Genomic DNA, 22,574 nt, shown 5'->3' with positions numbered 1-22,574 from the left:
GCCCCTAGTAGTAGTAGTGGTAGTAGTATTATTTGTATTATTATTATTTGGGACACACCCATCCTCTTCTTTCTTTTAGCCTGTATCTCTGTGTAACGTCCCTCATCTCTCCACTCGCCTTCAGAGGTGATGGTGGGGATGGGTTACACCCGTGACGACATCAAAGACGCTCTGACCACTCGGAAGTACAACGAGGTCACCGCCACCTACCTCTTACTGGGACGCATGAATGAGGTGAGGCACAACGAGACGGTGTGGGTGGGTGGGTGAGAGAGAAAATCCTTCATCATTAAGGCTTTATGTGTTGCCTGTCTACCTTCCCAGTGTTCCCCCTGAAATGTTGAGTTTTTTTTAGATATATTTCTGCAGAGACACTCTTTTAAAGGGATAGTGTGAGATTTGGGGAATTCATTGCCAAAGTCTCGCGCTATCCCTTTAAGATCAGTATATTTGTAGCAAACAGAGCAAGCAGTGGTGGGAATGATAGCCATGAGCGCAGAGCCACCGCTAGCTCCTCATCATCTCCCTGCAGTGCAGTGGCGCGCACCAGTTATATTTCAGATGGTGTCAAAATAATTTCATTTTCATGCATTTTCATGCATTCATGCCTCCGCTGCCTTTGCCACCGCTGCTAACACAAATCCTAGGGGAACACCTGGCGTGCCGGTCTGCTACAATACGTGTGTGTGCATGCCTGTGTGTCCACACTGTCCACAGTCACCTGAGTCCTGATCCTAACGTGTGTTTCTCTCTCTGTGTGTGTGTGTCAGGTGGAGGGCATCGAGACTCGGTCAATCAGCAGTCTGAGCCTGGCGCGGGTACGGCCCAGCACCGTCACCAACGGCACCAGTAAACACTCCACCTCCTCCACCACCTCCGCCTCGGCCTCCTCCTCCTCCCACAGCAAGACCACCCAGCGCAGCGCCTCCACCTACCACCCCCGCAGGAGGCACAGCGACTTCTGTGAGTGGGCTGTCTCTAAGGCTGCATCCCAAAATGCACCCTATTCCCTAAATGGTGCACTACATTTGACTAGAGCCCAGAGCTCTGTTCAAAAGTAATGCAGTAGTCAGTAGTAGTGCACTATAAAGGGAATAGGTAGTAGTTACTGTTGATATACATTACTGTCTGTCCATCTGGGAGTATTAGTCTGTGTCATAGGAGCTTGTCTAACCGTGACATTACATTAATTAGTGTCTAACCTAACTACTGGGGCGTTTGTGGTCCAACTAGCTGTCCGTCACTACCTCCTCACTTGTGTTTAAAATGGTTGTGAAGTAGGATTTCCTTCCGTTCTGCCAAGTTTGAGAATGTTTGCTTTGTGGGTATCAGTGTGAGGTCACCAGTCAGTGTGTGAGATCTTCATAATTTGTGCATTTCCCACTCGTGTCAGTCTATAATATCATAAGATGCTGTTTAACCCAAACCATTTACAGTAGTCCATGCAGAATTGTACGTATGGGTGGCCCCAGCTGAATTCCAACCCACAATCTTGGTTTTACAAGTGCCTTGCTCCACCAACTGAGCCAAACAGGACCAGACTTTGATTCTCATGTTGTATCCTCTGCCCTGTCTGTCTGTTGTGCAGGCGGTCCAGCAGCGCCCCCATCCCACCCCAAGCGTAGCCCCAGCAGCGTGGCGGGGGCAGACAGGGAGCTGAAGGAGGAGGGGGGGCGCATGGCATCCCGGAAGGTCAGCAGCAGCGTGGTAGGCAGCCGCTCCATCCAGCCCCCCTCCAGCCCCATGGTGAGCAGCGCCAACAATCCCAACAAGTCAGAGATCCCCGACCGCCGCAAGGAGATTAACACCGCCACGGTGAGCACACACACATGCACATAGGCCATGTTCTAGGCTGACTACATTGCAGCGTTCCAGGCTCACTACATGTCAGCAAACCACATCATATAATAGAGTTATCTGATGCCAGACTGCACCGTTGATGAAGTGGCACGCAACCATTGATCGGCCTACAACATGACCTTACACATAATTATACAATATAAACACGCACACACACAGGGAAAAGAGGGGTTCACACCATCAAGAGGCAATGTTACAAGCGATTAATGAAACTAAGATCAGTGTGCGGGAGAATGAATCAATAATACTTTGAATAGAGAATCTACAGATGAATGCTAAACTAAGATGTGGACAGAGAGAATAGAGATTTAACGCTAGCATATAGGTCCAGAAACAGTATAGGGATGAACAGCAATAGCAACGGTGTGAATGGAGAATATGGAGATGAACCTAAGATGAACCCTTTGAAGGGCTCAGAGGCACTCTGACAGGGTGGGCTGAGAGGGACAACAAGAGTTCAACACTGATACTGTGGTTACGTTCCAAATGGCACCCTATTCCCTAAAGTGCACTCCTTTTGACCAGGACCCATAAGTAGCGCACTATATAGGGAATAGGGTGCAATTTTATTCAACGTAATGCACTATAAAGGGAATAGGGTGCCATTTGGGATGCGTTCGCTGACAATTTTGATGTGGGGGGTGGACATTATCAGAGTCAGGGCTTTGAATAGACATAAACATCCCTAGCATTATGTAACCATTAGACAATAACATTATATGGAGGAGAGGAGGGATATATGATGGATGCCTTTCTGAATTTCACCAAATCACAGTCAACGTGTTATCTATCCAACTGTCATTCTCTCTGCCTTTCAGAACAACGTCCCAGCAAGTGCCATGATTCGACGGAACACGTACGTGTGCACCACGGACCGGAACAGCACAGAAAGGCCCTCCCTACTACAGAACGGAAAGGAGAACAGGTGAGCAGAGCGTTTGGGTTTCGTGTTTGTGTTTGAGTGTTGCACATGTGCTTCTACATTTGTTGACTCCTTGAGTATAATAGCAGGGATAGTGTACATTCACTTTCTCAACATTGTGTTCATACATAACCTGTGTGTTTTGACTGTACTGTACTGTAGTGGTGTGTTTGTGTGTATAACATTCATTACATCTCTTGACTTAGGAGATAAAGAGCTTACGTGGTGTGTGTCAGAATGTGGTGGTTATCATGTGACCTGAAGTCCTAGCACTGGGGGAGGGGAAGGGTGGGGGTGGAGGGGGAAGGGTGGGGGTGGAGGGGGAAAGCAGGGGCTGGCAGTGTCCCAACTTGACCACCAACCGCCTCCTAGGCCGTGTCAATGCAATGCCACTCTAGATGGGCTGACGGGACGCACGTGCTGGAGCACATAGTTACACCACTGCATACACACAATGACAAAATACACAAACCAACAAACTTGTAAACATACACAAATAATCATGCTCATACAGACATGCATGCTGTCATACAATCACATGATACACACAGAAATACATGGTCATAGTAATCATGCATTACATTCTACACATTTTCAGTTCCTGCCCCTGGTCTCTTTTGCTTTGGGGCTCAGGTTGAGGGTAAGTGATTATGCTCTGAAACGGCTGCAAATCAACAAAAGGACTCTGATGTGTCTGCCCTACTCGGCCCCTCTCACTGTGTGTCTGTCTATCAGAACTCTGGTTATTTAGAGCGTTAAGTAAAGCAGCCCCAGGCCAACAGGGGCTCAGCCAGCCTAGCTAACCCAGCCAGTCAGGGAGAACTGTAGGGAGCGGGACAAGGGGACAATGGGAGGGGGAGCTCTGCCAAGTGGATGAAAGGATGCAGGGTTAAGGGGACATGGGGAAGGAGAGGTGGCTGCTGCTGGACGTCCACACGCCTCCAAGCAGATGTCTGAAAGCTTCATTTTCAGTCTGTCGCTCTCCATCTCTCCCTCAAGCCCTCTCTCTCTATCTCACCCTCTCTCTCTATTTCACCCTCTCTCTCTATCTCTCTATCTCACCCTCTCTCTATATCTCACCCTCTCTCTATATCTCACCCTCTCTCTCTCTCTCTCCATCTCTCACCCTCTCTCTCTATCTCTCACCCTCTCTATCTCTCACCATCTCTCACCCTCTATCTCTCAATCTCTCACCCTCTCTCTCTATCTCACCCTCTCTATCTCTATCTCACCCTCACCCTCTCTCTCTATCTCACCCTCTCTCTATCTCTCACCCTCTCTCTATCTCTCACCCTCTCTCTCTATCTCTCACCCTCTCTCTCTATCTCTCACCCTCTCTCTCTATCTCTCACCCTCTCTCTCTATCTCTCACCCTCTCTTTCTCTCTTTCCCTTTCTATTTCTATGCTCACTTTTCTTTTCTCACTTTTTACCAGCCTACCAGTCACACCCCTCCCACATCCCCCTTTCCAGTCTGTCCTTCCCTCCTCCCTGATCCCCCTCAGTCTGTTTCCACCAAAGGCCCAGGTCTGATTTGGCCTCACCAGCCTTCTCTCTCTGTATGATGAAAGCCAATACAAGTGGAAGCTCCTACATTTACATTTTCATTTACATTTTTGTCATTTAGCAGACGTTCTTATCCAGAGCGACTTACAAATTGGTGCATTCACCTTATGATAGCCAGTGGGACAACCACTTTACAATATATCAACAAAAACATTTTTTGGTAGGGGGAGGGTAGAAGGATTACTTTTATCCTATCCCAGGTATTCCTTAAAGAGGTGGGGTTTCAAGTGTCTCCGGAAGGTGGTGAGTGACTCCGCTGTCCTGGCGTCAAGAGGGAGCTTGTTCCACCATTGGGGTGCAAGAGCAGTGAACAGTTTTGACTGGGCTGAGCGGGAACTGTGCTTCCGCAGAGGTAGGGGGGCCAGCAGGCCAGAGGTGGATGAACGCAATGCCCTCGTTTGGGTGTAGGGACTGATCAGAGCCTGAAGGTAAGGAGGTGCCATTCCCCTCACAGCTCCGTAGGCAAGCACCATGGTCTTGTAGCAGATGCAAGCTTCAACTGGAAGCCAGTGTAGTGTGCGGAGGAGCGGGGTGACGTGAGAGAACTTGGGAAGGTTGAACACCAGACGGGCTGCAGCGTTCTGGATTAGTTGTAGGGGTTTAATGGCACAGGCAGGGAGCCCAGCCAACAGCGAGTTGCAGTAATCCACTCCTACCCTGTGACTCAGCTCTGTAAAGGTTCACCATCCCTCTGCCTTAACGCTCAACTAACTCCAGCTAAAGCCTTTCTGGCTCAGATCGTTTGTCTCAAACGATACATTAGAACGGTGATATACCCTATTTTATTTTGTCATACATTATGGACTGATCACCTCACTGTTAATGGTTGAGTGATGGATGAACGTGATGATGATCTGATTGATTGTTTTGTCCTTTCTCCTCTCCTCTCTCAGCTCCATGTCCCACCGGCTGCCCCCGGCCTCACCCTCCACCCACAGCATCGCTGGGGCCTCGGGGACCTCCTCCTCTTCGGGCTCCCGCCTCACCCGGGGCTCCAGCATCCGCAGCACCTTCCACGGGGGCCAGCTGAGGGACCGGCGGCCTCCCTCCCACGCTCCCCCCACCTCCCCCACTCTGTCCCACGACGCCAGCCCCCTGCCCCACGCACGTACCCGCGCCACCTCCAACCTGTTCAGCAAGCTCACCTCCAAGCTCACACGCAGGTAAGAGGAGAGTGAAGGGAGTGTGAGGAAGCCCTGAGCTTTAGCCCCCCAGTATAGTGACGCCAACACTTCTAGGCTAGTCCATAGTGAGGGTAGAATTCTTAGCTTGAACCCCATTGACTGGATATTTAAGTGAAGGAATTTCAGTAGAAACATCAGAAGTGTAAACAATCCTAGTCTAAACAGCTGAAAGGGACAGGCAGCATGAAATTGGGAGGATTCTAATAGACGTTAGTTCTAATTATATGATGCTGTGCGCAACATCTTTGTTAGCGAAGCCCAGTAAACTACTCATCTGTGTGCATTGATGAAGACAATCAACTTTAGTCTAGATAGCAGGCCTGAACCAAAAGTGAAAATAAATGTTAATTCAGGCATATGACCATGAAATAGCACCCTAAATTAGACTAGCGTGTAGTAGAGGCCTTTACAACAAGTTGGACCCGTTCTGAAATGGACTTGGGGCTTTCCAATCCAGACCCGATATGCATAAATAAATTTTTCAAATAGAGACCCGTTCCGAACAGACCCGAGGACAACTAGACCCGTTCCGTATAGACCTGGTCGGATCCAGACCCGGTCCGATCCGAGTGAGAGAAGCAGCAGAAAAGTCCATTTTTTATCTACTTTATTAACCGGAACTGATAAAGCGTGAGGGAGAGGAGGTAGAGAGAGGTGACGCTCTAGCAGGGGCCGTGCTGTGTGTTTAGGCTACTGTGAGTGTGAGCGAGTGACACAGGAACGGAGGAGGGAGGGAGAGGAGAGAGAAGGCAACCAACCGAGCCAACTCGCGCTGTAGTAGACTAATAGCTGCCGTAGCTAGGTTATTTATCATCCAAAATGTTTACGTAGTACCTGTCTTGACTGCATCAAACCGGGAGAAGCTAGTTAAGCTAGCTAGCTAGCAGCTAGCTAGGCTAATTGATGCTGCATGCTCTTTCTCGTCCTACAGTTACAAAGAACAACAACTGACTTCATTCAGAATATAAAGTAGCAGCCTACCTGTTGTCTCTTGGTCGTTGTAGCCTGTCCTTCTCCTTTAACTTTTAATTCCATCATTTTAATTCCATCTTCCATTGATTAGATATTTGTTAACCTTCGTACTACACAGAGGCTCTATGACTATAGCCTATTGCCACTTTGATGACTTATGATTGACCAACAACAAGCTTACACGTGCCCCTCTCGTGAAAAGCAAAGAGTAGCAGTATAAATTATGCAATTACTGCAGCAGTCGCGTTTGGATCTGTATGGGTCCTTCTGGACAAGTCAGTTAAAATTACACATACCCGTGACAATCATATCAGATCCGACCCAGACCCGTGACATTATTTAGAATTCTGGATCCAGAACTGCTCGGGTCCTGGATCGGGTCTCGGGTATTCGGATCCGTGAAGAACTCTAGCGTGTAGGCTACAGTGTTAGATGGTGTGTTAAGGACAAGCCAGTTGGGCTTTGTGTGCCCTCCTCTACAGTAGCCTAAGACAGGTGACAGTGACTCTTGCAGTGATACTTGGAACCCTTTCTCAATTTGGAGGGCATTCGTCTTAGCCCTAGAGACAGTAAGGTGTGTGTGTGTGTGTTTCTGGCCATCGGTACTCAGACTTACACTGCTGGAGGGTCCGAAATGCTTCTTACGTCCCCCTCTCTCACTCTCTCCTTAATCTGCTTTGACTTTCCTCAGGCTTACTTCCTCCTCTATTAACCACAGGCTTCAAAACCCCCACTTACCCACTTCACATCTCCCTACTAAACTCTCTCTCTCTCTCTCTCGCTCTCTCTCTCTCTCTCTCTTGGTCTTGGCTGTTTTTTGGGGAGGTGCTTCATGTTTTGTTTGTTTCTTAACTACTTTACTCTTCCTTGTTAACTTTACGTTTCCTTGCCAATCAGCTGCAATCTTTTATCCTTCTTTTTTCCCCTTTATCCATATCTCTTTCTCTGTCTTTCTTTCTTTGTCTCTCTCGTTCTCTTTGTTTCTCTCTCTTCTTCCTCGTAGGGTCAATCTTGACCCCTCTAAGCGTCCGAACTCAAACAAGTCCGTCTCGGGCTGCACTCTTCCGCAGGGATCAAAAACAGTTAGTAAGTTCTTCTTCCCATGTTTCTGGCTCCTTCGCTCTGTCTGTCTGCCTGTCCGTCTGTCTGCCAGCACCTCCAACCCCAACCCCTCACCCACTCCCCTCTCATTCTGTGTGCGCCCTGTCTGTTGTCTGGGTTCAGTACAAGAGCGCGCCCTAGAGGCCACAGGTGACACAGCATACCCTTGACAACAACAGAACAACAGCCAGCAAGGACCCTACTTTCCAAAGGCTTTTAAAATGCGCACAGACGTGTAGTACTTGATGTAGGAGCAGTTTAGATCCACTATACATTCTTCTTGTATTTTCAGTTCAATTAAAGGCAGTTGGTTAATGGATTTATTATTGTATGGATATCTACCAACTGATTGTAGCATTTTGAAACAATAATACCTTTGAAAATCAAAGGGGTCTGATGTGACTTTGGACTCTCTGGGCTGTTCTTTACCTTCTCCTAAAGCTTCAGGGTGCACCTCACCCTAATGACCTCACCACTCATTGTGCAGTTGTGTGTCGTCCAGTTGTACTTTTGATGACGATTGTAAGATGGTGACTCATTTAATGAACCCCATATATTCCTCGCATTGTTAGAACGTCATCAGTCCCAGAGCAAGTACTGTGAAGCTGTTTCAATGTTTTTGGTTTAGTCTACCTACCTCTTTGCCACAAAACAACGCTATCACAAGGCCAAGGAGGTACAGATTGGAGGGGGTGGCGGTTTTGTTTGTAAGAAGCTGCTGCCATGCGTCCTTAGCATCGCTGACACTTTAAACCAGGATTAGTTGCGTAATAGAGCCTTTATCCCCGCTCTTAACGGGATCCCCTTCACAGTCCCAGCCAGAGGCACAGGCTTGTCAGTCCTTATCCCCCCTCTCCACTCCACTCCACTCCCCATGGGCTCCACTCACTCCCTCTCTCCCAGAGAGAGATTTGACCTAACATGGCAGCCCAGACGCTATCCCACTGGCAGGTTTGTTTTAAGACACTCAACAGCTCAGATCTCTCCCTTATGCTGTTAGATGGAGATTTTATAGAAGGAAAGCTCTAGTTCTTTCAAAACACGCCCAGTTCCTGGAATGGCATTTGGGTTGCCAGGTTTGTGGGGACGGCATTTGAAATGGGAAGGTTACGCACATGGGCGACACTCTTTGTGGTGCTTGAACACCAGCGCCCCCTTGTGTATGTTAGTTGGATGTGTAATGGGACATCTCAAAACCTGTCCATACTTTAGTGGTAGTAGTCATTGGGCGAACACCATGTGCTTTCATATGCTTTTTGTCCGAATTAATGGAATACATGTTCTACAAACCCACTTAAAATCCATCACAGCACACGTTAGAATTATCCAGTTATGTTACGCATTGCAAGCACTAGCAGCTTTCTAGTCTCTTGGCAGACACCCAAACCTGCCCCAAGCCCTTCCCTCTAAAATAACACTTCTAGTGTGGCTTCAAAGTGTATGTTTTTTTATTTTTATTTTATTTCATTTAATTTCCTTGCATTTCGGAATGTTGATGTCACTCTGGCTCTGATGAATTGATGGTGTTGTTGTTAAGTTGGTGTTGTGGTTGATGTTGCCTTGCTGAAGGAAGGATGGGAACAGGAAGAGGAGGGAACAAGGGATATTTCTCTATTGGCTGATTCATTCCTAACACGCACCTTTGTCTTCCTCTTGAGGGTCACAGACGAACCTGAGAGAGTCTGCAGATCTCCGGTCACAAGGTGAGTGTCTACAATACAGTATGTCCCACTGTGATGAGAACCTCTTTAATTACTGGCCCAAGATCAGTTTCCCCAAATCCAGTTGTAACCACATTCATTATGATCACACAATGCAAAACCGATCCCAGACCAGTTAGATAGTTGTGACGGATATCAATCAAAGACATTCTCTATCACTCCATGTCTGCCCACTATTGGGCAGTATGGCAGCTCCAGGACCAGTAGTTACTAAAGGCATTTCTATTCTCTCCCTCACACTGTAGCCTCGGCTGCACAGTCTCTGGTCAAACAGTCTCTGGTTAAAACCAGCAGGTAAAGCTCAGAGCGTGGGTCAATGCAGCATTAGCTCTAAATGCCCTTGGTGTGACTCGTAGATAGTAGATGTGGTACCCTGTGCTAGATGCCTGTGAGTGAGTGCCTCTAATTATATTCTGAAGTAGGAACCTTGTGTGTTTTATCAAGTAGGATCCTCAGTGTGTGATATTAACAATTTAAACTCCCCAACCTTTGACATTAACCTCATTCTCACATACTCAAATGATTTTAATAAATGAATACCTATAATTATGTAGACATGCAGAATACTTACAGAGCTTCCACTACAAAACTTCCAGTCTTAGTTGTGTTGTGTTGGTGGTGTGTGCGTATAGTTGGTAAGTCATGCTGTTGAACTATTACCTATGTTTCCAAGAGTAGTACGAGTACTAGTGTTTGGTATCTTGGCTATGTCCACCCCTAAACCTACACCTTCCTACACAGCAGATGTGTTTTTGCTAGCGTGTGACTTAGCAAAGTAAGATGCCACTGCAAGCTGATTCTGTGACCCACCAGGACAGCATTCCAAATAAACATGTCTGCTTTGAAATGTAAATCAATGCCAACTTCAATTAGCTGTGCAAACCACCAGGGTTGGGTTTAATTCCATTTCAATTCAGGAAGTACACTGAAATTCCAATTCTCTTCAATGCTTTTCAATTAGGAAAATGTTGAATTAGAATTGGAATTTGGTTTACTTTCTGAACTTTTGACTAGATTGAAAAGGAATTGATCACAACCCTGCAAACCACAGACACCTCCAGAAATAATAATGTAATGACCTGAATATACAGTGCATTCAGAAAGTATTCAAACCCCTTACCTTTTCCACATTTTGTTATGTTAAAATTGATTAATAAATGTTTTTCCTCATAAATCTACACACAATACCCCATAATGACAAAGTGAACAGAGGTTTTTAATTCTTGCAAATTTATTAAAACAGAAATACCTTATTTATGTAAGTATTCAGACCCTTTGCTATGAGACTCGAAATTGAGCTCAAGTGCATCCTGTTTCCATTGATCATCCTTGATATTTTTCTACAGCTTGATTTGAGTCCACCTGTGGTAAATTCAATTGATTGGACATGATTTGGAAAGGCACACACCTGTCTATATAAGGTCTGACAGTTGACAGTGCATGTCAGAGCAAAAACCAAGCCATGAGGTCAAAGGAATTGTCCGTAGAGCTCCGAGACAGGATTGTGTCAAGGCACAGATCTGGGGAAGGGTACCAAACAATTTCTGCAGCATTGAAGGTCCCCAAGAACACAGTGGCCTCCATCATTCTTAAATGGAAGAAGTTTGGAACCACCAAGACTATTCCTAGAGCTGGCCGCCCGGCCAAACTGAGCAATCTGGGGAGAAGGGCCTTGGTCAGGGAGGTGACCAAGAACCCGATGGTCACTCTGACAGAGCTCCAGAGTTTCTCTGTGGAGATGGGAGAACCTTCAGAAGGACAACCATCTCTGCAGCACTCCACCAATCAGGCCTTTATGGTAGAGTGGCCAGACGGAAGCCACTCCTCAGTAAAAGGCACATCACAGCCCGCTTGGTTTGCCAAAAGGCACCTAAAGGACTCTGACCATGAGCAACAAGATTCTCTGGTCTGATGAAACCAAGATTGAACTCTTTGGTCTGAATGCCAAGCGTCACGTCTAGAAGAAACCTGGCACCATCCCTACGGTGAAGTATGGTGGTTGCAGCATCATGCAGTGGGGTTGTTTTTCAGCGGCAGGGACTAGGAGACTAGTCAGGATTGAGGGAAAGATGAACGGAGCAGACTGGGGTGAAGGTTCACCTTCCAACAGGACAACGACCCTAAGCACACAGCCAAGACAACGCAGGGGTGGCTTCGGGACAAGTCTCTGAATGTCCTTGAGTGACCCAGCCAGATCCCGTACTTGAACCTGATGATCGATCATCTCTGGAGAGACCTGAATATAGCTGTGCAACGACGCTCCCCATCCAACCTGTCAGAGCTTGAGAGGATCTGGGGAGAAGAATGGGAGAAACTCCCCAAATACAGGTGTGCCAAGCTTGTAACGTCATACCCAAGAAGACTCAAGGCTGTAATCGCTGCCAAAGGTGCTTCAACAAAGTACTGAGTAAGGGTCTGAATACTTATGTAAATGTGTTATTTCAGTTTTTCATTTTTTATAAATTTGCAAACATTTCTAAAAACCTGTTTTAGCGCTGTTATAATGGGGTATTGTGTGTAGATTGATGACATATTTTTTTTAATCCATTTTTGAATAAGGCTGTAGCGTAACAAAATGTAGAAAAAGTAAAGGGGTCTTAATACTTTCCGATTGCACCATGCATACAGTTCAGATCATTGAGTGGGGCATGACTGTAGCCTGGTCTAATGAATGAGGTATGATGGTGCAGCATATATTGTTGGCAATATTGTTGCCTTGAAGAACACGCGTCCTCAAAAAGGTAAAATTGTGTTGTTGACTTGCCTAACTTTGTTGCTTCCTAATATTCTATTTTATTGCACTGCGGTATCCTCTGAATTGTGCACCACAGATAAATTTTTCTAGAATTGTCTAATTTATGGCAGCATTTTAAGATGGCAATGTATTGTGGATGCTACATCCACTCTTCAGTGAAGACTGTTAAAAACATTTTATATACTTTCATTTCTATTGGCCTTGTTATCTATTTTAATGGATTTTAATGGATTTCTATTGATACATTTTAAGAGTTGTGGCTGTTAAACCAAACCATATATGATACTAATCTATTTCTCCCCTGTCCCCCTCTTCCCTTCCACTCACCCACATGAATGCATCGTCTCACCCACACGCCACCTGCATCCTCTTCTGTCATTCAATCTTTCACCCCCAATCACTCCCCCACTCCCACCCACCCATGCCTCACTCACTTTGCCCCTGCAGTCGCCATCTACCTGGGCATCAAAAAGCGGCAGAGCCCCGGACCCCCCGATGCGGCTGGGATGTGAGGGTGCGGAGCCCGCGGGACCCGGCGGAGGTGGTGCTGGCGCTGCGCGAGGCGGCTCAGGGCTGCGGCTGCCAGGTCCACCTGGCTGGGCCCTTCCTGCTCTCCTGCACCCACGGGGCGGCTGGCTCACGCGTGGCCTTCGAGGCTGAGGTGTGCCAGCTGCCCGCCGGCCCCGCTGAGACCAGCGGCGTGCGCTTCAAACGCCTGTGGGGGGCGCCGCTCGCCTTCCGGGACATTGCCACAAAAGTGTCCAAGGAGCTGGAGCTCTGAGGGCGACAGGGGGTGGGGCAGAGGGCTTCTACACTGGACAGACTGACCAAGGGGGCGGGAGAAGGAGACGGGCAGAACCCGCTACCCCCCCTGCCAACCTCGCCTCACCCCCGCCAAAGACCCGCTTCTGGTGCCACACGGACACGCAGACGCACAGGCCCGGGCCCGCCACTCACAGACATATGACCTATGAACCCTGCTGAGGCACCTCAATATTATGTGAATCTACGGAGTCTAGCAGTTATTTTTTAATTCCATATTTGCAGATGAAGATATATTTCGTCAACGTCGTTATGATTATATTATATTTGTTGTCATTCCTTTTTAACAGCTGCTATTTTGTTTTTAATTTTATGTTTTTATTTTTTCCGCTTCCATGAGCGATTGACGCAGACTGAATGCATATTTAAGAAACAAGGGGCCAGCCCTTTCCTAGACAGAACTTCAGGCTATAGAGCAGGGGTGTCAAACTCATTTTTCCCTGGAGGCCGCATTCAGTCTTCAACAAGGTCCGGAGGGCCGAACTGAAAATGTGTTATATTTCCTTGCTGTCAAAATTTGCCAAAAATAGTCCTCTATCCATCATTGTTTGAAATTTTTATGCTCCCTGACTGTCTAGCTTTCATTTAGATGATTATTAACGAGCTGGACACAGTCAATAAACTGTAAGAATGTAGGTCCATTATCTTATCATTTCTACAGTTTTGATTTGGTTGTAGTCATTTTAAAGTATATTTAAAATAATAAATTGTTGTTTTTGTTTTGTTTTACTCCAACCCGCGGGTCAGATTGGACCCCCTCGCGCGCCTGATATGGCCCCGGGCCGTATGTTTGACACCCTTGCTATATAAGGAGACATGCAGAAATGCAGAGACGACAAAAAAACGATGCTGTAAAACAAATGCCATACCCTTCTGCCCATCCATCGTCTGCTCAATTCTGTAAGAATTACCTCTGCTACTCTCGTCAAGTTTCATTTTCTGTTTTGTATATACCGGTATGTTGGTTACCAATGAGCAAAGCTGTCTGACTTCAATGTCCAAAGTAGAATAGGCGATGACTGCTCTTCTGAGCAGGTAACCGTTTGATTTTCTGCGTTTCAGCAGGTAATGTACACAAGCATTCTACATGTTCTTCTGGTAGCACTTTTGGTTTAGCAATATCACCTCTTACAAATGTATTTCCTCTTAAATGGTACAGCACATACACAGGGCCAAGATTCCAAACACGATTTGATATAAGCTGTGTTTAGTATTATGTTGTGGAAAATTGATTGTCACATTTCCACAATCAAGATTTGGATCACTTTTTTTGTATAAGATGACCCAAGATCGCATAAAAAGATAATTGGATCAACTCCTAATTTTCTGTTCAAAAAATATATATCATTGATCACACAGACTATAACAACTACAGCAATGCTTGTTGATTTGCATTCAGTATTTGAGTCCAATGATTCTTGTGTCTGTGGTTCCCTGATGGATGAGTTCCGAACTGCTCCTCAACACCGCCCTCGGCAACACTGAGCAATTGGTCAACAAAACAGGCGTGATGTAGCCACTTCCCTTCTGGTAACCAATCAGACTTCTGTATTGCTGAGTGACATACGAGAGTGAGGAGGGGGGTAGTTTAGAATGTGACCCTGGGTGACCTCGTTGAAATCAACCCTGACACTCTTCTATAAATGAACCACGGCCCCAAGCTGCTCACAATAGATCCAAGTCAGGTAGATAGTCACTTGCTCAGGCCTTGACTGTTTGTCACTGGCTTTGGTTTGCACCAATATACAGTAATGATCCTTGTCGCCTCTCAGTGGGTCACAGCAGCAGACATGCCAGAACTTCATTCCCAGTTGCTGCAGTGGGCTCTTCTAGTTTAGATCTCTGAACCAGGTTTCTATTTTCTCAGCTCAGACTGTGTTGTTGGTGTCGCTGAATGTTCCTCAACCTTTCTTGTTTGCTGAAAAATGGCTCAAAGATTAATCAACAGTGGATGATGTTCTCATTACAGAATGTGCTTGTTTGTCACTGTTCCAGTACAATGTCATTTCTACAGTATGTAACATCCCAGTTATATTCCGTAACCTGTGACACCCCTGACCATCTTCGCCAGCCTGCCCACACTGGACTGCCTGCCCAACACACTCACACATTTTCAGTTGTTTTCAAACTCCACCATTTTCCACCTTATTCCTTTTGGCAATAATATTTATGTGTATGGCAGTAGTACATAGTCATCCATAACACTACTATGACTTCAGTTTGCCGGCTGCAAGGAATCATGGGAGATTTTAGTTGCAACAGGTGGCCACAAATGTCTTAAAATATGAAAGCTGTGATTTAGGGCAATTTTTTTGCAACTTTGCCCAAAATAGGACCTCTTGCCCAACAATTCACATCTGTATTGCTTAAAGCTTAGGACAATGCTTCATAAGTAGAAAGTAGTTGTGCGTTGGAAGCAGTCGCTGTTAAACGGGGTGGAACTATGGAAATGACTGACCTGCAGTCCTGCATGTCTCCAAGGAAAATTGTGTGAAGCAAAAATAAATTATCCTTTCAAACTCTGACATTTTGTATCACGTTTATTTTTGTTCTCACTGTGATTGGTCATGTTATACAGTGCATTCAGAAAGTATTCAGACCGCGTTACTTTTTCCACATTTTGTTACGTTACGGACTTATTCTAAAATTGATTAAATCGTTTTTTCCCCCTCATCAATCTACACACAATATCCCATAATGGGCGGCAGGTAGCTTAGTGGGTAAGAGCGTTGTGCCAGTAACCGAAAGTTCGCTGGTTCTAATCCCCGAGCCGACTAGGTGAAAAATCTGTCTGCCCTTAAGCAAGGCACTTAACCCTAATTGCTCCTGTAAGTCGCTCTGGATAAGAGCGTCTGCTAAATGACTAAAATGTAAAATAATGACAAAGCAAAAACAGGTTTTTAGAAATGTTTGCTAATAACAAAAAACTGAAATCTCACATTTACATAAGTATTCAGACCCTTTACTCAGTACTTTGTTGAAGCACCTTTGGCAGCGATTACAGTCTCGTGTCTTACATTTACATTTGAGTCATTTAGCAGACGCTCTTATCCAGAGTGACTTACAGTTAGTGAGTGCATACATCATTTTTGTATTTTTCATACTGGCCCCCCGTGGGAATCGAACCCACAACCCAGGTGTTGCAAACGCCATGCTCTTCCAACTGAGCTACATCCTTCTTGGGTATGACGCTACATGCTTGGCACACCTGTATTTGGGGAGTTTCTCCCATTCTTCTCTGCAGAACCTCTCAAGCTCTGTCAGGTTGGATGGGGAGCGTTCGTTGCACAGCTATTTACAGGTCTCTAGAGATGTTAGATCGGGTTCAGGTCTGGGCTCTGGCTGGGCCACTCAAGGACATTCAGAGACTTGTCCCGAAGCCACTCCTGCGTTGTCTTGGCTGTGTGCTTAGGATTGTTGTCCTGTTGGAAGGTGAACCTTCACCCCAGTCTGAGGTCCTGAGCGCTCTGGAGCAGGTTTTCATCAAGGATCTCTCTGTACTTTTCTCTGTTCATCTTTCCCTCGATCCTGACTAGTCTCCCAGTCCCTGCCACTGAAAAACATCCCTACAGCATGATGCTGCCACCACCATGCTTCACCGTAGGGATGGTGCCAGGTTTCCTCCAGACGTGACGCTTGGCGTTTCATCAAACCAGAGAATCTTGTTTCTCATGGTCTGAGAGTCCTTTAGGTGCCTTTTGGCAAACTCAAAGCGGGCTGTCATGTGCCTTTTACTGAGGAGTGGCTTCCATCTGGCCACTCTACCATAAAGGCCTGATTGGTGGAGTGCTGCAGAGATGGTTGTCCTTCTGGAAGGTTCTCCTATCTCCACAGAGGAACTCTGGAGCTCTGTCAGAGTGACCATCGGGTTCTTGGTCACCTCCCTAACCAAGGCCCTTCTCCCCTGATTGCTCAGTTTGGCCAGGAGGCCAGCTCTAGAAAGAGTCTTGGTGGTTCCAAATTTCTGCCATTTAAGAATGATGGAGGCCATTGTGTTCTTGGGGACCTTCAATGCTGCAGACATTTTTTGGTACCCTTCCCCAGTTCTGTGCTTCGACACAATCCTGTCTCTGAGCTCTACGGACAATTCCTTCGACCTCATGGCTTGGTTTTTTCAACTGTGGGGCCTTATATAGACAGGTGTGTGCCTTTCCAAATCATGTCCAATCAATTGAATTTACCATAGGTGGACTCCAATCAAGTTGTAGATGATCAATGGAAACAGGATGCACTTGAGCTAAATGTTGAGTCTCACAGCAAAAGGTCTGAAAACGTAGGTATTTCATTTTTTTATTTTATAAATCTGCAAAAAAATCTAAACCGGTTTTCGCTTTGTCATTATGGGGTATTGAGTGTAGATTTGAGATTTTTCATTTGTTTAAATGTATTTTAGAATAAGGCTGTAAGGTAACAATGTGGAAAAAGGGAAGGGGTCTGAATACTTTCCTAATGCACTGTATGTAAGAAGTTTGTTTATTGTACCATGGTTTTAGGGCATTTACGGGGCTGCTGTAGCGTGTGTGCGTGATGTGTGTGTGTGCGCCCACTGAGTGTGTGTGTGAGTGTATTTCGAGACCATACATCAGACAGTGGGGTTGATTGTTAACTGGGGTTTGCTTTATTTGCTCAATACATTTTACAACCAAAAAACTGATTTAAGATTAGGTGCATACACATAGCGATGGCCCTTGGCTGGCACCAGACTATGCGATGGTACTTTGATCCCAGGATGTTGCAGAAAGAACGGGACAGATGGTAAAAAGTCACCGTAGGAAGGAGAAAGAAAAATTATGAAGAGAAAGAATGAAGGAAGGAAAAAATAGTTTGATCAGAGTGGAGTGTCTTTAGGAAAAGTCCAGGGAGGCAGTCTCCTGCCCGTGTGATGACAAGGCTACTCATTTTTATAATACAAAAAACACCGAAGCACAAATGCCGCTTTACTTCTGGGCGGGGATCATGCCGTCGATGGCCTCTCCCTTCTCCAGCTTCTTCTCCATCTCCACCATGAGCTTGACGCCATCCACCACCATCTGCACCTGCTGCACCTCTGAGGAGCCCAGACGATCAGCGTTGGAGATGTCGAAGATTCCACCCACGGAGGCGGTGTCCACACCACCTGCAGGCAAAGAGGTCAAAGGTGAGTCTTCATAATCCTCAACACTGGTGTTCAATGATGTACATGTCAGATTAAATATGGCTTGGCTAGTCAGGTTCAATATGGCTTTGCTAGTCACCTCCAGAGATGCATATGTAATGGCAATGTAATTACATTATAATAACTATTGCGAGGTACAGTATGACTTTGTGCATTAAGACTGTAAAGAGAGTTTGAGAGTAGCTCGTACCTGTGCCGCGCTTCTGCAGACGCAGCCTGGTCAGGATCTCCTCGAACTTGGCGTGTGTGCTCAGCTTGGGCAGCTTGACGTGCACGCCACCGCGCAGGCCAGTTCCCAGGTTGGAGGGGCAGGTCAGCACGTAGCCGAGATGCTGGTTCCACATGAAGCCGTGGTTGTGCTTCGTGAAGACCGCCTCAATCTGCACAAGGTAGAGAAGGACAGGAGACGAGAATGTCCCAGTGAGTGCGTTTTCAGGGGAGAATAGCCAACCGAAAGTGATGTGTGTTCGACTATTGACTATAAGAAAAGCCAGCTGCCATCATTGTGAACAAGCGATAAAGAACAATCTAGTTATTGACAGTGTGTCAGTCCTGTAGGCTCTGTGGCTAGCGTACCTTCTGCAGACCAACGCAGAAGCGTCTGAAGACCTCCTTCATGTTGCCTCCCTTCTCCATGGAGATGACACGCAGGTGATCCTCCTCGTTCACCCACACCAAGAAGCTCTTGCTATCGTTGTGCCTTCAGAAAGGAGGGAGTACGTATTACATGACACACCACTATGATACACTGTGGGACATACTGTACATGCATTATCTTGTTTCACAAATGGTATTGTTTTTGTTTGGGTATTGGTATAAGCCTGTGTCCTGGGCACTCACCAGATTCCTCTTGCGTCGGGCCAGTCACGGGCCATACCAGCGGACAGCAGCAGGGGGGAGACGGGCTTGTCAAACAAGAAGTGGTCGGCGATCAGCTGATCTTGCTCGGCATCGGTCATGGCGTTCAGGGGGTAGTACTTTCCCTTGAACTCACCATCCAGTGTGGCCAGGGCTGAGGGGAGAAAGACATAAACATGAGATTGACATGGTCGTGCTTCAAGTCAGCACAGCTGACCCTGATTTATAGTGCTGATTTATAGTGCTGATTTTTATAGTGCAGACACTCACCTTCAATGGACAGTTTCTCAACCATTCTGCGCTCGCCACGGCTGTTGTGGGGGGGCAGGGTGTATCCCTTGATGCTGCGGCCGGTACGCACACGGCTAGACAGAACGTAGGCGGGGTCAAGATCATCACCTCCCTGCAAACGGGGAAATTAATGTTATGTCACTCTACACATATAACTCATTCAAATGCTATCTAGTCACCACGGTCCACTGCAGCCTTATATATTAGCTAAAAAATCAAGCATGCAAAAGGAGCAACTCAAAATTTGAAATGTGATTGTCATGATCACTCTCTTCACTCACCTTCAGGTTCTCGAAGTTCAGGTCGGTCTTGTGCTGGTCGGTGGGCTTGTAGCCTCCATGACGGTCGGAGATGATTGGGTCGAACATATCCTTGAAGACTTCGTAGCACTCTTCATCACCAGCAACGCATCCGACGGTCATGATGAAGGGGTGTCCTGCAGACAGATGGAGAATAGGTGAGAACTATTGCCACAGGAAAACTACATGTAAAAGGCTACCAACAAAATGCACTACCAACAGTCTCATTTTTCATGCTAATAGTGTATCAGTTAATATCACTAAGAATATTTTGTTTTCAGCCACCAATCAGAGACTTCATAGGGCCCTGACGGATCTTCCTGTGTGTGTGCTTCCGAGTCTTACCAGGGTTGTCCACACCGGTCTGGATGCAGTCGTCCAGGGTGAAACCGGAGGGGGTAGACTTGCTCCTCAACTTTTTGTACATGTCCTTGGTCAGCACCTTGGACATGTGGTTGTTGTGCAGGGAGAGGTCTGGGAACTCCTCATCGTCAGAGAATTTCAACTTGTAGTCATTGTGGCAGTTCTTCGTCATGATTGCGGCTCTCTTTTGTCCTGCAAAAAGGAGGGGGGGGGGGGGGGTAGAAGTGTGAATCTATGTAGGATGATCTGGCACACAGTAACAAAGCCCTCCCAACTAAACATTCAAGAATGGTGAGAGAACAATATCTGGGTCCCTAGCAACAGAATTGTGCCACAATTTGTAAAAGAGAGCATGATGGGTTTTCAGAAAAAAAAATCACAAGGAACTGTCCTAGCAATGGCCTAACAATACAACAAATACCACTAAATGTACCATATTTTGTGGTTTGTAGTACTGAGTCTCCTAGTGTCTTATCTATCAGTCTCCTGGCCCCCTCCAGCCACCGCCTCATGTCTCCACAGAGAGTGACAGGGGTGTGATCTACGTGCTTTTATGCACTTGGCAGCAGAAGGTATTTTTAGACCAGGCCATCTTGCTGTGGCTGTACTCTGACACTGGCATGCAAGCCACTTTTCCATTCCTTCAAGGGAAACACCACCACTGGAGCCTAGTCTGGCTACCCCCCAGTAGGACGTACCAGAGAGTTTCAGAGACTGACTTGATTCATTCTCCGGTCATTAGCACAACTGACCTTCATATCAGAATGAATAGGATCACAGATTAAAAACTACAAACATGCTGAGGAACAATTGCAGACATTATAGAAATTCAATACTTCAAATTGCATGTTTTTTTCTGCAAAATATCTAAAATGACTCTGTGTCATCTATAGATTACCACTGTCCTGTGACTATCCTTCCTCTACAACAGCCGTTAGTGATCATGGCTGTTTTTAAACTAGTGCTCTCTTTTACCGACAAAACTTTTAACAAAGTTACAGTTTGCACTCAAGAGGATGATGAGTAAAAACGCATAAGAAGTAGTTTAAAGAAGAAAAAAACGGTATATCTTCCATTTTAGGAAACGCTGCAAGAAACTGAAGAGGTGTCCAATGCAAAAAACAAGAAGAACCGATTTCAGGATTCCAAATAGTGCAGCAACAGAGAGGTTTTATTTATGTAACGTGTTTGTTTAAAATTCCTAATTTCTTTTGGTGCTGTTTTTCAGGAGTTCTCCTCATTTCTACTGTTCCAGAAGCTTGCTGCCTAGTAGGTTTACCTGCACAGAAGAAAAGGAGGTAATGGTCCCGGGATCCACCAAAGCCAATATAGGGGTTGCCCAACTTTGACAGATGTTAGACCCTAGTTTATATACCCAGACCTTTGCACCCATTGGCTGGTTTGTCTCTGAATTCTCTCACTCGATTGGACAGCCACAACCCCTGATGCCCAGTTTAGTTTCTAAAAGGCAAGAACTTACATCACAACACCCGAGACTGTACAACAGCTGTGCCTACCCCCTGAACGGCAACGTCCCCCTCCTCCTCTGATTAGCTACTTGAGGTTGGGGGTTGAAAGAGGGGCTGCAAGCGACAGTTGAAGTAAAGCGACAGTTGTAAAAAAAAAATACACTTTCTCCGCAGACACCTTTGTAAGTGTTCACACTGAGAGATTTAGGGGTCCTGGGGGAACAAATAACTACTATGTCTAAAAGCGTCTGCTAAATGGCATATATTATATTACTAGTTGTGGGATTTCATGGAAGTTCTCCCCTACAGTCATTGGAGCTCCCTCTCATTCATCTGTAGTGTGTTTGGTGTGTATTCCCACCCCCTTGGTCCTAATTTGAATCAGTCAAAGTGATACAATTTTGCATAGGAATATGGTCATGGTCCCTTGAGAGAGATGGCGAACCGGAAGGGGAGAAAGGAGAAAGCCACTTCATAGAGCATTTCATAAACGATACCTGACAATATGAACCACAAACTGGAACTGTCACACACTCCACTTGGATTCAGAGCAATTGGACTTCGCAGAGGTTTTTGTTGAAGCTCATAGTCAATCAAGGCTTAATGTGATTTCACACAAGGTTTAACCATTTTAATGAGGAGATTGTTTAAAACAAGTCTTCCGCACAGTGCCGCTGTGTCTCCCAGCTCAATGACTAGATGGAATGAACAAGTGGCACAATGTCAGGCAGACGTAAACAGGCCTATTTTGGGTAAAATTTAACAAGCTAGTGCTTTTCTTATTATCAAGAATTCTCAAGGTCCAAATGTTGGTGAAGATGATGTGATTCTGTCAGAAATGATATCTTATATTTGCTCTCCATCTCTTCATTTATCCTTCTCTCCCTCTTCACTGTATCCTCCATATTCCCATCCAGTTGAATCAGGGATGCCAGTACAGAACACTCCACTGACTTTATACCTTGACACAACTTACTTGGCCAACGTACCACTTTTATGGTTATCGTTGGTTATCGTTATGTACAGACTGGCTTGGGAGGGGGGCATCTTCTTTTGTCTTTATTATCAGATGAGGATAGTGAGAATAGCGTAGGTATAAATCTGTCGCTTGACATTTACTGAGAAGAACTACAAATGCAGTATTGAGCTTTGGCATGAATACACTAGAAGACAATGCCAAAATGTCCAACACACACTAGCAGAGCTGTTGCCGTGGATTGCGCACACAAAAGGATGA

At 46.0% G+C, this 22,574-nt stretch overlaps 2 protein-coding genes across 5 annotated transcripts in view; one reads left to right on the top strand and one right to left on the bottom strand.

Annotated features, from left to right (window-relative positions):
* Positions 1-15,427, top strand: part of LOC311106036 (MAP/microtubule affinity-regulating kinase 4-like) — a 47,523-nt gene extending 32,096 nt beyond the window's left edge. For 2 of the 4 annotated variants that reach the window (XM_084148312.1, XM_084148313.1), the window contains 7 exons: positions 125-234; positions 771-963; positions 1,589-1,815; positions 2,679-2,785; positions 5,241-5,510; positions 9,263-9,307; positions 12,528-15,427. In XM_084148312.1, coding sequence (XP_084004438.1) covers positions 125-234; positions 771-963; positions 1,589-1,815; positions 2,679-2,785; positions 5,241-5,510; positions 9,263-9,307; positions 12,528-12,861 — 1,286 coding nt within the window. In that variant the 3' untranslated portion in view covers positions 12,862-15,427. Of the gene's footprint in view, positions 1-124; positions 235-770; positions 964-1,588; positions 1,816-2,678; positions 2,786-5,240; positions 5,511-9,262; positions 9,363-12,527 lie in introns of those variants that run through there. The other 2 variants (XM_084148315.1, XM_084148314.1) reach the window with 2 other exon arrangements.
* A 2,412-nt stretch (positions 15,428-17,839) lies between these two features.
* On the bottom strand, positions 17,840-21,185 carry LOC311105631 (creatine kinase M-type-like; the record flags this gene model as incomplete). The annotated part of the gene is made up of 8 exons (XM_084147833.1): positions 21,148-21,185; positions 19,851-20,060; positions 19,488-19,642; positions 19,186-19,318; positions 18,898-19,069; positions 18,634-18,757; positions 18,248-18,437; positions 17,840-18,018 (listed from the first exon to the last, which is right to left on the bottom strand). Exons 2-8 carry the CDS (start codon positions 20,038-20,040, stop codon positions 17,840-17,842), a joined length of 1,143 nt encoding a protein of 380 aa, XP_084003959.1. The 5' UTR covers positions 20,041-20,060; positions 21,148-21,185.
* Positions 21,186-22,574: the final 1,389 nt, after the last annotated feature.

The sequence above is a fragment of the Coregonus lavaretus genome, assembly GCF_964263955.1.
Source record: "Coregonus lavaretus genome assembly, chromosome: 30".
Lineage (NCBI taxonomy): Eukaryota > Metazoa > Chordata > Actinopteri > Salmoniformes > Salmonidae > Coregonus > Coregonus lavaretus.
Note: the sequence above shows the minus strand (reverse complement) of the source record. Positions and strands in the feature narration are given on the sequence as shown.